We start from the raw sequence: 14,857 nt of genomic DNA, 5'->3' as shown, positions 1-14,857 counted from the left end.
ATCTTTCAGAACAGGATTTCTCAACCTCGGTATTACTGACATTTCAAGCTGGATAATTCTTTGTTTTTAGGGTTATCCTGTGCATTGTAGGATGTCTAGCAATATCCATGACTTCTGCCCACGAGCTGCCATAAGCACCCCTCACTCATTCGTGACAGCCAAAAATGGCTCTAGACATTGCCAGACATCTGCCAGGGGTCAGAATTGACCTTGGTTGAGAACTACTGCTTTAGAATAAACATAAGGCACAAAGATCTGCTGAGTTGAGTGTCCACTTATGCTTGGAGACATTTTGACAACTCTTCAAAAGTATTTTTTAAATGATAATCCTTTTCTTATAATGGAAGTAATATGTGTCTGTTATTGAAAATCTAGAAGCTACAGATAAATATGAAGAATATTAAAATTTTGGATAATAGTTCCACCTGATATTTTGGTTCCAGTCTTTTTTTTCTTTTTTTTTAGGCAAATATATGTAGAGGATTTTTCTATAAAATCAATTATTTATATACTACATTTCATTTTACTGTATCATTAACATATTTTAGTATCATTAAATATTCTTCTACAACATTGTATTAATAGGTACATAGTATTCCATAATCTATGTGTAGCATAATTTATTCAAGCAAGCCTCTTTTGTTGGATATTAAGGTTGTCAAATTAGAGTTTTTTAATTTGAATTTGGCTGGCTCATAACTTTGCATTTATTGCTAATTTAGTTTGTATACCATCTGGAACAAAGTCAAAAGTGATGCCTCAGATTTTTTTTAAGGGGGGATTCCCTAATGTGTATATATGTGTTGGGGGTACTAGTTTAAAGTTGTTATTATCTCAAGTTTAGTATCCTATAGCACAGGAAGAGATTCAACCATAGGTAATTAAACTCCTTTTAGTCTTTTTTCAAACTAAATCTTGTATGAACCCAATGTATGAAAATAAAAGAGTATCTCGACTGACTGGCAGTCCTACCAGCTTGACCTCTCCTTTCTCCTGCTGTGATCCCAGAGACATCTCTGTGGTACCTACGTCTCTACAAAACACTGTTTGAAATCCACTGAATAGGTCCTTTTACATTTGTGATTCATATTTTCTCATACTCATTTCCTCAAATGTCTTTTAAGGATAGAATGTATTCACTGAACAGTGAGATGACTCTGAATTTTAATATAGACGTTCACTTCTGAGGGATCTGTATATAGAGTATTGGTTGGAGAGTCTAAGTTAATCCTCTAGTTCATTATTTCCTTTTTTTCTCCTTTTCTCCTTCACCACCAAAAATAACCAAGAAAAAATATATATCCACTTAGAAACATAATGCAGACTTGGTGTTATCACAGTGCTCAGTCCCTAAGCAAGGCAAGGAAGTGCTAATTAGTTTCTCAGTCACATTGCCGAAAAGCTCTCATCCTCCTCCTTTACATTCTTGTGTTTCTTGTTAAGTGTATAATTCTAGCGTCTGATCTTTATCGCCATGAAGATAAGCTTAAGTCATAAAATAAATAGGAAATACAGCTTGCTAACATTATTATGGAATTTTACTTTGAAACTTATTCTCTTGAACTAACCTGTGTTAGTTTAATAACATTTGTTTTCTTGTTCTAAGTTTTGTCTGTTATTATTGCTGTTTATTTTTTAAAATCCTCTTCTCAGAGGAGCTGAAGAGACATTTTTCCAAAGAAGACATACAAATGGACAACATGAAAAGATGCTCAGCATCACTAATTATTAGGGGAATGCAAATCAAAACCACAATGAGATATCACCTCATACCTGCTAGAATGGCTGTTATCAAAAAGGCAAGAAATAACAAGTGCTGGTAAGGCTATGGAGAAAAGGGAACCCTCTTACACTGTTGATGGGAATTGTGCAGCCACTATGGAAAACAGTATGAAGATTCCTCAAAAAATTAACAGTAGAGCTACCATATGATCCAGCTATCCTACTTCTGGTTATGTATACAAAGAATATGAAAACACTAATATGTACACCCCTGTGTTCATCACAGCATTATTCACAATAGCCAAGATATGGAAACAACCTAAGTGCCCATCAACAGATGAATGAATAAAGAAGATATGGTATATATATACTACTCAGCCATTTAAAAAACGATGAACTCTTACCATTTGTGAGACCATGGATGGACCTTGTGGGTATTATGTTAAATAAGTCAGGTGGAGAAGGACAAATACCGTATGATTTCATTCATATGTGGAATATAAAAAACTAATAAAATAAATGAACAAACCAAATGTAGATACAAAGAACAGAGTGGTGGTTACCAGAGGGGAAGGGGCAGAATGGAGGGCAAAATGGATGAAGGAGATCAGCTGTATGGAGATGGATGGAAACTAAATTTTTGGTGTTGAGCACGCAGTATGGTATATAGAAACAGAAATTTTGGAAGAACCCGGACGAACTTTTTGGCCAACTCATATAATGTTGTACACATTAAACTTATATAATGTTATAAACCAGTGTTACTTCAATAAAATAAATAAATAAAATCCTCTGCTTAGAATATAATGCTAATATCCATAACAAGGAATGCCAGCTTTTTTTTTTTTACATCTTTATTGGAGTATAATTGCTTTACAATGGTGTGTTAGTTTCTGCTTTATAACAAAGTGAATCAGTTATACTTATACACATGTTCCCATATCTCTTCCCTCTTGTGTCTCCCTCCCTCCCACCTGGAATGCCAGCTTTTACCATGATTTCCATGTGACAGGGAAGCTGAGTGATTTCCACATATACTCCCTGGAAGTGTTACCTGACAATAGTCACGGGATATACCTTATAAGGACATTATGCTTTCCTTTGCTGAACATCCATTTCTTTGCTTTCAAACATAGAACGTGGACTTTGAAGGGGTTCCTTATTTTCATTTTTTAAATTTATTTTTAAAATTTATTTATTTATATTTTTGGCTGCATTGGGTCTTCGTTGCTGCGTTCAGGCTTTCTCTAGTTGCGGCGAGCGGGGGCTGCTCTTCGTTGCGGTGCGCGGGCTTCTCGTTGCAGTGGCTTCTCTTGTTGCGGAGCATGGGCTCTAGGCATGCGGGCTTCAGTAGTTGTGGCACACGGGCTCTAGAGCACAGGCTCAGTAGTTGTGGCTCACGGGCTCTAGAGCGCAGGCTCAGTAGTTGTGGCTCACAGGCTCTAGAGTGCAGGCTCGGTAGTTGTGGCACATGGGCTTAGTTGCTCCACAGCATGTGGAATCCTCCCGGACCAAGGATGGAACCCATGTCCCCTGCATTGGCAGGCGGATTCTTAACCACTGTGCCACCAGGGAAGTCCTTGAAGGGCTTCTTTAAAGTGGTAGTTCTTAAAGTAGAGTCTGTAGATCCCTGGAGGAAGTCCCCGAAATTCTTTCTGGGAATTCACAAGGTCAAAGATATTTTTATGGTAATGCTAAGACTAGGTGACATTTTTCACTGTGTTGAATTTGCACTAGTGATACAAAAGTAATGGTGAATAAAATTGCCGGTGCCTTAGCATGAATCAAGACACTGCTACCAAACTGTACTAGTAATCATTGTTTTCTTTACTACCTGCACTTCCAGTAAAAACAAAAACAAGAAAAAATGCTGATTTCCTTTAAGGATGTCCCTTGATGAAGGAGTAAGCACTATTAGTTTTATTAAGTCTTGATCTTTTTTAATTGTTTGATGAAATGGAAATTATGCATAAGGCATTCCTACAAACCAAGTATGATGGTTGTCGAGGAAAAACACTTGTGTGATTGTTTAAGCTGTAAGCTGAATGAGCTACTTTTGTCATGGACCATTTTACTTGGAAGAGCAGCTGGCACACAAACTAGTTATTCAGACTTGAGTATTCAGCAGACATTTTCTCAAAAATGAATGAAGTGTCACTTCCAGGAAAATAATGGACAAGATTTGTCACTAATGATAAAACTTGAAGTTTCAAGGAAATATTAGGAATTCTGGAAAAACTCATATCCACCACCTTGAGCCTGACCTCTTCCCTTTACTTAGCTTTTTCTGAAGAGATCAGTGGTTTTTTGATTTTTTGATATTGGAGATGTTTTTTTGTTATTGTATAACGAAATATGTCAGTATTAAAAGGGTCTGCATAACTCAGCCAATATTTTCCAAATGACCAATGCTTGATGTTACAGAATCATGCAAGATTAAAACATCCATTCAAAGTGCACTCTAGACCAGAGGATTTAGATGTAACAATATGAAACGTTTGTTGATATAGTTTCAGATTCCCCATTGCATCTAACCTTTAAGAAATCAGTTCAGTTGAGTTTTGGTGTAATGTCAAAGAATATTTACAATTATTTGAAAAGGCTATAAAAGATTCTTCCTTTTTCTAACTACATACCTGTGTGAAGGCAGTTTTCTTCGTATGCTTCAACAGAAACAACATATTGTAACAGATTAAATGCAGAAGCAGATATTAGAATCAACTATTAAGTCAGACATTAAAGAGATTTGCAAAACAGTGCCACTCTTCTCACCAATTTTTTGTATTGGAAAATAGTTAATTTTCATAAAATAATACGTTAACATGTAATGAGGTTATTTTTTAAATGAATTAACCAAAAATTAAAATTTTTTTTAGTCTTAATTTTTAATATGGTAACTGTTGTAGCTGTAACCCATACATACAGAAGTTCTTTGGGGCCGTCAGTAATTATTATTTTTTTGGCCGTGCCTCATGGCTTGCGGGATTGAACCTGGGCCCTCAGCAGTGAAAGCACGGAGTCCTAACCACTGGACCTCCAGGGAATTCCCACCTCAATAATCTTTGCTAGTGGTGTGAGAACTCCTGTTCTCCAGGAAGCTCTGTAAAGCACTTGAGGTTTCCTGGAGGCAGGACATAGAGTTCTAACAAGAACCACAACCAGAGCTGTGCTCATTGTAGCCCCCAACTACAACCCAAGCTTAGAGGTCATAGCTTCCTAAAGTATGTGTGGCAAGATGCTGAGCTCCGCATACAAACAGGGGTGAACTCGGTGCTCAGCAGGCAGGGCTGTGGTCTCTGTTTAAATCTTCTGTAGAGCACAGCCATGTTATGATTCCATTCTGTAGAATGTTTTTCCCCTCTAGGTTCTGTTTTTAGGAAGTTTGCCACTCTGGAAATATTAAATACCTTTTTTAAACAGCAGTTCTGCCATTCCTGATAAAATAGGAATGGAACAGAGGGCCACCCAGCAGGAGAGTTGTTTCACTCCTCAGGCCTCAGTCTGCATCTGCTAACTCTTGGTGGCCCGTCAGCTGTGGTGACAAACCAGGCTTACTGCTCCACACGATACCTCAGTGACTTATGAGGTGACTGCCCTGAGTGTATTGACAGTTGCTTCTCTGCGAGCGTCATATATTTAACATGGAAAGGATGAGATGGGTGGATAGGCCTGGTCTTCATGACATTCTATACCAAATTTAATACCTTAATAAAAGTGTAGAGGTCAGCTTGCTTCAAAATAGAAATAACAGGAGAGAATTAAACTACTCTTCTAGCCTTATGTTTATTACGTTTCCGCTGGTTTGCTTATTTCATGCCCCTGTTTATAACATGACTGATTTTGCCCTTCCTGTTTTTCCACGTGGCTGCCACCTCGTGTCTTAGTGAACTGTCTCTGCCCCTTTTCTTGGCCTGTTGATTGCAGTGGCATCCTGTGCTGCTCATGCTGAAGAACCAAATTGAAGAGAACACTGGCCACACCTTCAACTCCTTGCTTTGCAATCTTTACCGAAATGAGAAGGACAGCGTGGACTGGCATAGTGATGACGAACCTTCGTTGGGGAGGTGCCCCATCATTGCTTCACTCAGTTTTGGTGCCACACGCATGTTTGAGATGAGAAAGAAGCCCCCACCAGTGAGTAGTCTATTTATTTTATGTTCCTCCTGCCATCTAATATTCTGTGGAAAAAACTGAGCTCTAAAAGGCTCCTATTTTCGGATTTAGGGGATTGGAGTATGTGTTTTGTTGATGAAACATTTTCAACTGATTGCTTACCCCGTGGTTAACTTTTGACTTCCAGAGAAGCCATTCGTTCATTTACTTATGCAACAGAAACTGCCTGCCGCGTGCCACATGCTAGAGGCTTATTTGCATTGGTGGAAAGGACAGACATGGTCCCTGTCCACATGGAAACGGGGGTATACAGATACTACTAATTACTCAAGTAATTGGAATTATGATAAATGCTAGGAAGGAGGGCTTATAAAGGCAAGGTTCAAGTTAGTGGGGGCAAGGAGGCAAAGGAAGGGAGTCTCAAGGAAGATACCCCTGAAATTTTAAGTAAGTGTTCTTCATGGCAGTGTTGCCTCTCTTTTGTGAGAGAGCATCACATGCATCCTCATTGCCTTCTTAGCCTGTTCCTGAAATCCAGATGGCTCTGTAACTCTTTCAGAGAGGAAATTCAAGCCAGATTATCAGACAAGCAGTGGCTAAACTGTAGAATAACTTTAGTTGTCCAGCCCAGCTCTTACCTATATTACAAGACATTTGAGGGATACGAGGGCTGTTAGTGTTTTTAAATCAAAAAGTATAGAACTTTAGGACTAAGGTAGATAGAAGGATAGTAGAAACTCTAAGAAAAGAGCAAATCTCTACCAAATTATCTTATTTCCAGGATTTGTGGTTTTTTTCTAACCAAGGTTCCCAGTCATTTTGTTTATAACATTAAACCAGACCCAGTCAGTGTGGAAGGCCTACAAGGCTGTGTTTTGAGTATGACCTAATCCAGACCACATAATTATCAGGCAGTCAGTGCTTGTGTCTGTTCTGCATCAGATATACTTCTTTGGGCTGTTTTTCTGACACGTATTTGGGTTTCCAAGCATGGAATTTTGAAGCATATTGTGTTGTTTTGCATTTATGCCATTAAGCACCCTTCATTGGTATATTTTCTGTTGACTGGGTTTTCTTTGCTTTTGTTTGCACAGAAACTTTAGTCTGTGTTAGTGAGGGATTGTCAGTTGCCAGTGACTTACTGAGGGAACTTGCTCCCTGAGCACTTTGAATACCTTCACGGTTTCACTGGCAGGCAGCCTTCTCATGTACCAGGGAGTACCACCTGAGAAGCAAGGTATGGTTATGCTTTCGTATGTAGGCTTCCACTCAGTTAAATCCCAGGTTCACACATGTGAAGAATTCATCCTGCCCTTAGTAAGTCTCCTGTTGTATGAATAGTGGAGAAACACCACGTGTCTCATTTTAAAGTTCAGACCCTCTTCTCAAGCCAGGCATACAGAACGCAAACTTTTTGCCAGGCATGGTCCTGGGAGCTGGGGCTATAGCAATGGATAAGTAAGGTGAAGTCATCTTTCCCCTCCTGGAGCTCCTGATCTGTCCCGTGCTAGTGCTCTGCCCCCCTCCCGGAGTTATCCGTCCAGCTTTCTGATTGGAAAACAAGCTGTAGTGTGTCCAATATAATCTTTGGTGTAATCCGAGTCTCCAAGTCTTTGCTGTTATTTTCTTTGTTGCCAAGTAATTAAGTATTCAGTTACTGCTTCTCTGTACACGTACATTCACCACCACCACCATCATCCCTTTTTAAAAACATTTTTGGCCTGTTTATAGATTTTAAGCTTAAAAATTCCCAAAGCATGCTTTCTGGATAATTAATTTTGCTGTACCAGCAGTTTCCAACTATTAAGCGTTAACAGTGTTCCGGTGCCCAGAATACTACTATTCTTTTTCCCCTCTAGGCAGCTGAAGGTCTTCATTTTCTCATATAAAAACGTATTCATGGTGATCAAGAGCTATTTCTTGGTAATATAATTCAGTTATGTTATAGGTTCGTGTGTGGATGGAAAATGTAACTACCACTTAGCATTGTTTCTGAAGGCAACCATTTGGAACAAAATCTCTGTGACCATACTTACTGAAACATTGTCTTCTCAAGGCTTCTTAGGGTCTATTTTGGTGAACATGAGTGAAAGCACAGGCCATGAAACACTGAAAATGTGGTTAAGTCCCTTTAATTGTCCACTAGTAGCAGGGGAATCTGCACTATAACTATGGTAGCTGATTTGATGAAAATACAGATCTGATAAGTAAGAAAATTTGTCTGAAACAAAGTTGACTGAGGAAACAGATTTGGGAAGAAATATAAATGTGTCAGTATGTCAGGTTACTGACTCTAATAAGTTTTGGCTTCCAGCATAGTCTTAACTATGATTGAATTTGATGCAGTTGTGTATTCCTTCAAATCTGGCTTTTGTTTAAGATGGGGAAATTATAATCATGCATTAATGAATACAGTTTAAAAATTACTTTTTTCCTCCAGAACCCATAAAGTCCATTCTTGGATAATCAAAACCCAGGTTTGAACTTTTGGAAGGATTTCTTCAAGTTTCTTTAACAGATTTTAAAAATCATGGGCTCCACAAATCTAGCTAAACTTAAAGTGCAGAAGCCTTTCTTTGAGTTGACATCCTTGGAAATGTATCTTAGAGTACATCATCTTTATCACAGGATAATGATCCCTTTTCTGAAGGATTGAAAGGAAAAGTTTATTGCAAATCAGTCTACTTTTCTTTCTCAACTGTGGTGATAGCTTTGAGAACATGGCTCATGATTCATATTGTACAACTCAAAGTAAAAGCATAAAATAGAAAGTATAAATTAGTCTTCTGTGTGGAATTTGTAGGAGTCTTGACTTTCTGTAGCTCCTAGGAACCTGTCTCGCTATGCTACTATAGATTGTAATTTTCATGTCTGTCATCAAGACATTTGGAGTGTGCTAGAGGTTGTGGGAGGGCATCTCTTTCAAAATCCAGTTCGTTTTAAACTATCAGAGGAGAAGAAGGTAATACCTGCTTGACTTGAGTCAAAGTTTCTCACCTAAAGCTGACATAGAGGAATCGTGAGATTGCCTGTACCTCATTCAAGTATGCAGTTTTGAGACAGAAAAGCATCTGTTTGGGGCCACTTTCAAGCAGAATTAGCCTTTTTTTTTTTTTTTTTTTTTAAACATTCAAACTCCTCCACCCCTGCAGCAGCTGTTTGTTTTGCAGTCTGGCACCTTAAGTAGTAGTTCTCTATAGCTGCTGATCTTCTGAAAGCTGCCCCAGTTCCACACACTGCATTCCTAACAATTTCTCGCTGTGCTGAGATGGTAAGGAGATCTTTGTTTCCTAAGCATCAGTGCCCCTCTGGTTCATGCAGATGGCTCAGGCAGCTTCATGCATGCGTCACCCCTAGGATTAACATTCACTCCGCTCCAAGATGCTGATCCTCGTTTCACTGTCCTCTGGTCCAAGTTTGTCAACTCCTGCTCATTCATTTTGATTTTAGAGTCAATTACCACTTCCTTTAATGATAATAAGGTACTTGGGGGCATAGTAGACTTGCTCTTGCATTCACCCCATCCCTTCTTTTGTTAATTCAGTTCAACCTGAATGAATAGCATCATATCCATCTTCAGGCCAATGTCAGGATACACTGTCTTAAGACAAAAATAAAGCTTTCCAAATATACCTCAGTAGACATTTTTTAGAAACTAAGAACCTTTTTTTTTTTGTAAATTTATTTATTTATTGGCTGCATTGGGTCTTCGTTGCTGCGCAGAGGCTTCCTCTAGTTGCAGCGAGCGGGGGATACTCCTCGTTGCGGTGCGCGGGCTTCTCACTGTGGTGGCTTCTCTTGTTGCGGAGCACAGGCTGTAGGCATGCGGGCCTCAGTAGTTGTGGCTCACGGGCTCTAGAGCGCAGGCTCAGTAGTTGTGGCGCACGGGCTTAGTTGCTCCGTGGCATGTGGGTTCTTCCTGGACCAGGGCTCGAACCCATGTCCCCTGCATTGGCAGGTGAGTTCTTAACCACTGTGCCACCAGGGAAGCCCCAAGAACTTTTTTTTATTCTCCCAAGCTGGACTCGTTAAAGCTTTTCTACGCTCGTGTCCCAAACCCAGTTGTACTTTTCAAACTGCATCGTGTCCCTGTTGTAAAGAGTAGTCTGGTCCTTTTCCCAGTATAGTTTTAAGTCTATACTGAAAAACAAGCTGGAAAAGGAACTACAAAAGCCATTTGGCAGGCTGCTATTTCTCTGTCGGTTACCATAGAAACAGTGATGGCTGAGTTGGGGGGTGTGGGTATTAGATAATAGGAAGTTTGTGATGCACTGAAGGTTTGGATGCCAAAAGCCTTGTTTTCTAGAAAATTACCCGTTCGTAAGCTCTGTCCTTCAGCTGAATCCTGAAAACGTGAGGGGCTTCTATCCATCTCGAGGTGATTGAGTTGAGGCCAGTTGGACGTTTCTCTAACCGTTCCTCTCTCTAGCACTTTCTGAAGGATGTGAACTCTGTTCATATCACCAAAAGAGATGGTTGTAAAACTACTTGTAACGGTAGGGGTTCTGAGAGTTCCCAGTGCGTTTGGGTTCCTAGTACCTCCCTTGCTAATTGGTTTTTTACACACTACTGGGAAGAGTGGAGTATGAAAAGGTCAGTTTGATCATAAATACCAATATTTTTCCAGGACTGTGGAAGAAGTGAGGATATTGGAATCCAAAATAATATAAACTGACTAGCTTACATTTGAAAATTGGATGAACTGGACTGTGTAGTATTTCATGGAGTGGTGCTCAGCCAGAACCCCCGCTGCGGCTCTTCCGGGCATCCACACTTCTCATTAGTCCATCTTCTGATTACAGCATCTGTTCTGAGAAATTACAAGACCTACTTGAAAGAAATTGTTGATAACCATCATCTTTTTAATACATTCCTTAATGAAATTTAGAAAATCAGGTTTTGTTTCCTATTTACTGACGTTTGTAAAAAGCACTTATCCGCCTCATTTATACTTACTCCTTTTTTGTAAATGGGGATGATAATTGGTAGCTACTTTATGGGAGTAACAGAGAAGTTTTCCCGTGAAAGGCACTATGAAAGTCATTGCAGTAATCAGTGAATTTTTAAGCTGTTATAAATGGTGGATGCTACGGTGACTTTTCATATGTGGAAATCGAAAAAGAAAAAGCCAACCTCCAAGTTTGCCTTGGACTGTGAATGGCATTCACTGAGGGAGTACAAAGGAGACTCTGAGAGGGTAAAGTGGCCTGTGGGTCAGGAATGGTGGCTGAGTTTTTGAGCTCCTATCTGTAGGGTCATGCAGTGGTTTGGAGAGCATAAGTGAGTGAGTGGGAAATTAATTTGTGCATGTTTAAGCAGATAAAGATAAATAGTCCTGGTAGGACCTGAATTCTCTACCGACACAAGACCTTTTGGGAGTTGGAATCATCATTTGCTTCCTTGGGGCCTTGTCTCAGGCTAGAATCCATGTCCTGACTGCCACTGGGAAGAATTAATTTTTGCAGAGAGCCTCCCAGTTTCGTATTGCCACTGATAGTACTTTTCGTCTTGGGAGAACAACCTTTTCCAAAGTGATTCGTCAGGTTTCTGTGTGCCCCAATTAGGTATGGGTTCTGCTTGCAAACTTTTTTTTAAACGTTGTCTCAATGGTAGAGTTTTTTTCCCTCCACTTTGCCATACTCTAAAAAACTGTTCCTAAGCCTTCTGGTAATTTTTCCATCTTTCATAAGCCACACTTTCATGGTGGATGACTGCTTAGCTGAGGCAGAAAAGAGCTTAGTGAGTTTGAGGAAGGAGGAGAAGGCCCCACAGTGGAGCAGAGTGAGCAAGCGAGCAGAGTAGCAAGTGATGAGATAGGAGGAGTGGGGCAGGGCCAGATCACGCTGAGACTCCTGAGCCTCAGGAAGGAGCGGATTTTATTTTAAGTACATCAAGAAGCTATTGAAATGTTTTAAGCAGAAGAGTGACATGTTCCGATTGAAATTTTACAAGGTCAGTTGCTACTGCGTGGAGCTCGGGCTAGATAGGAGCAAGAGTGGAAGCCAGGAGACCAATTAGGAGGTTGTTATACTTCCTGGGACCAAGGCAGAGAAGAAGGGAGGTGGACAGCTTTAACGACAGGAGCTCAGAGGAGCAGGTATTTTTAAGAGAGGCATGGGAATAATGGTCTGAAAGTGTTAATAAGGAGTATCCCCTGACTCTGTAGATATGAGAGACATGATCAGCTTCCACAGGAGAGAGAGTTTCAGGGAATTTGAAATCTTCTGGAGAGACCTAGTTCTTGATTAGGACAAGGAAGTAGAGGGAACCTTCAGAGCACATGAGGTTGCGGATCTAGGGGGGGTGTTTGCTCATCATTGAATGAGAATTCCAGCGGACACAGTGGAAGGGCGCAGGGGTGGGTGTGGGAGATTATGTCTGATCAGGTTATGTCCCGGAATGGTTTGGGAATGAATGTTCTGATTTAATGGATGACTGGAGAACCCTGCACTTTTGCTGGTGACTGGGGTCAGCTGAATGTCAGGCTTCGTGGAATTTGTTCTGTACGCTCTTTGAGGAAGGAGAGTGTTTATTTCTGGTGCTACAGTGTTGAGTGGAAGCTCTTTCAAAATAGCAGTTCCTTTAAGTTGCATTGCTTGGAAACATTATATCACCAAGAATGGCATCTTCATTACATTAAGGCACATTCAGTGTGGCTAGAATGACCGTAACAGTCAGTGTAAAGCCAAGCTTGTTTTTGCTTAAATTCAGTAACTTCTGACCCACACCCCACCACTGATACTATATCAACAACAAATCTGAACAACAAACACTGTCAGCAGGTGTTTCACTGTAAACTGCATTTGCCTTTTACAATCACTGGGTTCGCCCGGTATAGGATGATTGATTGCACGTGCCAGTCCCTCGTACTTAGTATTCTCACTCACCTCGCTAGAACCTTCCATGCCAAATCCATGTCAAAAGCCAGGAAAAGAGTTTGATAAAAACCCAAAGATTTGTGTGTGGCAAGCGAGTTCAAAGCTGTTTTGAACAGATAACCTCGGTCATTTCAAATCTATGCTTTTCCAGTTAGCCTCTTCCTTTAGCAGATCTTATTTCAGAAACAGCTGCTTCTTTTTCTAAAGTAATGTTTTCCAGATTGATATCGAGGATGCCATCTTTGCAAGCGTGGTTTGAGTCAGCAGACTAACTGTAGAGATGACTTTGTGAGGTCCTAGCTTTATTCTGTCTCCATAATTTCCGTAACTAATATGTTTTGTTTATGTCAGATTTAAAAGATACATTACCACTATGAACAAAAAGTCCAGCTGTGTTCTTACATCAGTGCTGTAGGAACAACTTTTCTGTCCAAATATAGCTGCAAGCTTTGATGATCGATGAAGCTGTCTAGAAGCCAGCCAGGTTCTCAAGGGCAGAGCAACACCACAATTTGATTGGGAAAACAAGCTGGAAAGAAATGATTAAAAAAGAGGAGAGGGGAACATTTTGGCATGGCCATAAGTTGGGAGGTAGGGTAAGTAAAGGGACACTTGGCTCCAGCAGGCTAAGTAGCTGTAGCACATGCTGGCATTTAGTTTTCAAATATCATTTCAGTCTGCAAAAAAGCCTTGACCATCCTTGTCAAGCAGCTCTACCATGTATCTGATTCTTGGGCTGGAGAGCTAGGGAAATTCCTATTCTATCTCTTACCATCTTGAGAAAACCCTTTGCTTGATTCTGCAGGCACTCTAACATCTTGGTTTTTTCTTGATTTTGAAGCACGGATTCTGGGATAAGTTGTCTCTATCTGCAGTTTCTCTTTCCTACAACTTAACTTACTTTTGGAACACCTGCTCTCTAGCTCCATCCCACCACAGTGCTAATATACTATACCACTGTCCTAAAGAGCGAATACTCTGGCCTTTTCTCAATCATCATTCTCCTCTTCTTTGTAACGTTGGTCACCAGTGTCCAGCACCTCTCTGCCTGAAACTTAGCCATCTGTTAGCTGCCTTTTCTTTCTCTTAATTGGCTTCTGAAATATTGTATTATCTTAGCTATTCTCACACTTTTCTCATTGCTACTTCTCTGCCTCCTTTGAGGTTTTTTTCCCTTTACACCCCTTAAATATGGATATTCAAGGTTGTCTTCGATTCTGTTATCTTTGTCTACATTACTTTTTAGGAAAGTATGAGCTAGCAGTAGATTGTAAATGCTGTATAGGCAAGGTTGACTTCTGTCTTGTTTATCATTACGTCCCAGCCTTTAGCAGTGTGTGTGTGTGTGTGTGTGTGTGTGTGTGTGTGTGTGTGTATTTTATTTAAAAATAAAATAAAATAAAAAGGTTGTTTCTGTATTTTTATATTTTTATTTTGTTTTTTGTGTTTTTGCGGTACGTGGGCCTCTCACTGCTGCGGCCCCTCCCGCCGCAGAGCACAGGCCCAGCGGCCACGGCTCACGGGCCCAGCCGCTCCACGGCACGCGGGATCCTCCCGGACCGGGGCACGAACCCGCGTCCCCTGCATCGGCAGGCGGATCCTCAACCACTGCGCCTTTAGCAGATCTTATTTGGGAAGCCCTGTTTCCGTATTTTTAGTGGGAGACTGCTGATTTGGACTCAGGTGGTGGCAGTGGGGAAGAACAAAGTGAATGAATTTGAGGTATGTTCTGGAGGGTGAACCAGGTTTCTGGCTTGAGCAGTTGGTGGATGGAGGTGCTGTTTACTCAGAGGGAGAAGGAGCAGGGGGTTTTGCTTTTTATTTTGCTCTTATTTAGGGAGGGTCTGTAGAGGGAATCAAGAGTTCCTTCTTCTACATGGTATGTTCGAGATACTTGAGACTTCCAAATGTAAAGTAGGACATTGTCTATGAAGTCTGGGCTTCACATGACAGGTCTGTGCTAGAGGTATCATTTGGGAATTGTCAGGATAACAACAGCAATAACAACAGTAAAGGGATGGTGATCAATAACAAGTGTATAGTACTGACTCTGTGCCTGGCTTTGTTCTAAGTGCTTTACATGCAGCCTCCAGTAATCTTGTCAGGTTGATAGTGCTGTTATCCCCATGGTACAGGTGAGGTGG

General features: G+C 40.5%; 1 protein-coding gene across 5 annotated transcripts in view; it reads left to right on the top strand.

Annotated features, from left to right (window-relative positions):
* Positions 1-14,857, top strand: part of ALKBH3 (alkB homolog 3, alpha-ketoglutarate dependent dioxygenase) — a 69,118-nt gene that overhangs the window by 10,895 nt on the left and 43,366 nt on the right. For 4 of the 5 annotated variants that reach the window (XM_033411081.2, XM_033411072.2, XM_004264027.4 and 1 more), the window contains exon 8: positions 5,647-5,856. In XM_033411081.2, the coding sequence (XP_033266972.1) occupies positions 5,647-5,856 (210 nt within the window). Of the gene's footprint in view, positions 1-5,646; positions 5,857-6,929; positions 7,073-14,857 lie in introns of all 5 variants that reach the window. The other variant, XR_004478614.2, reaches the window with a different exon arrangement.

The sequence above is a fragment of the Orcinus orca genome, chromosome 8, assembly GCF_937001465.1.
Source record: "Orcinus orca chromosome 8, mOrcOrc1.1, whole genome shotgun sequence".
Lineage (NCBI taxonomy): Eukaryota > Metazoa > Chordata > Mammalia > Artiodactyla > Delphinidae > Orcinus > Orcinus orca.
The sequence above is the reverse complement of the archived record's forward strand: the minus strand, read 5'-3'. Positions and strand labels throughout refer to the sequence as shown.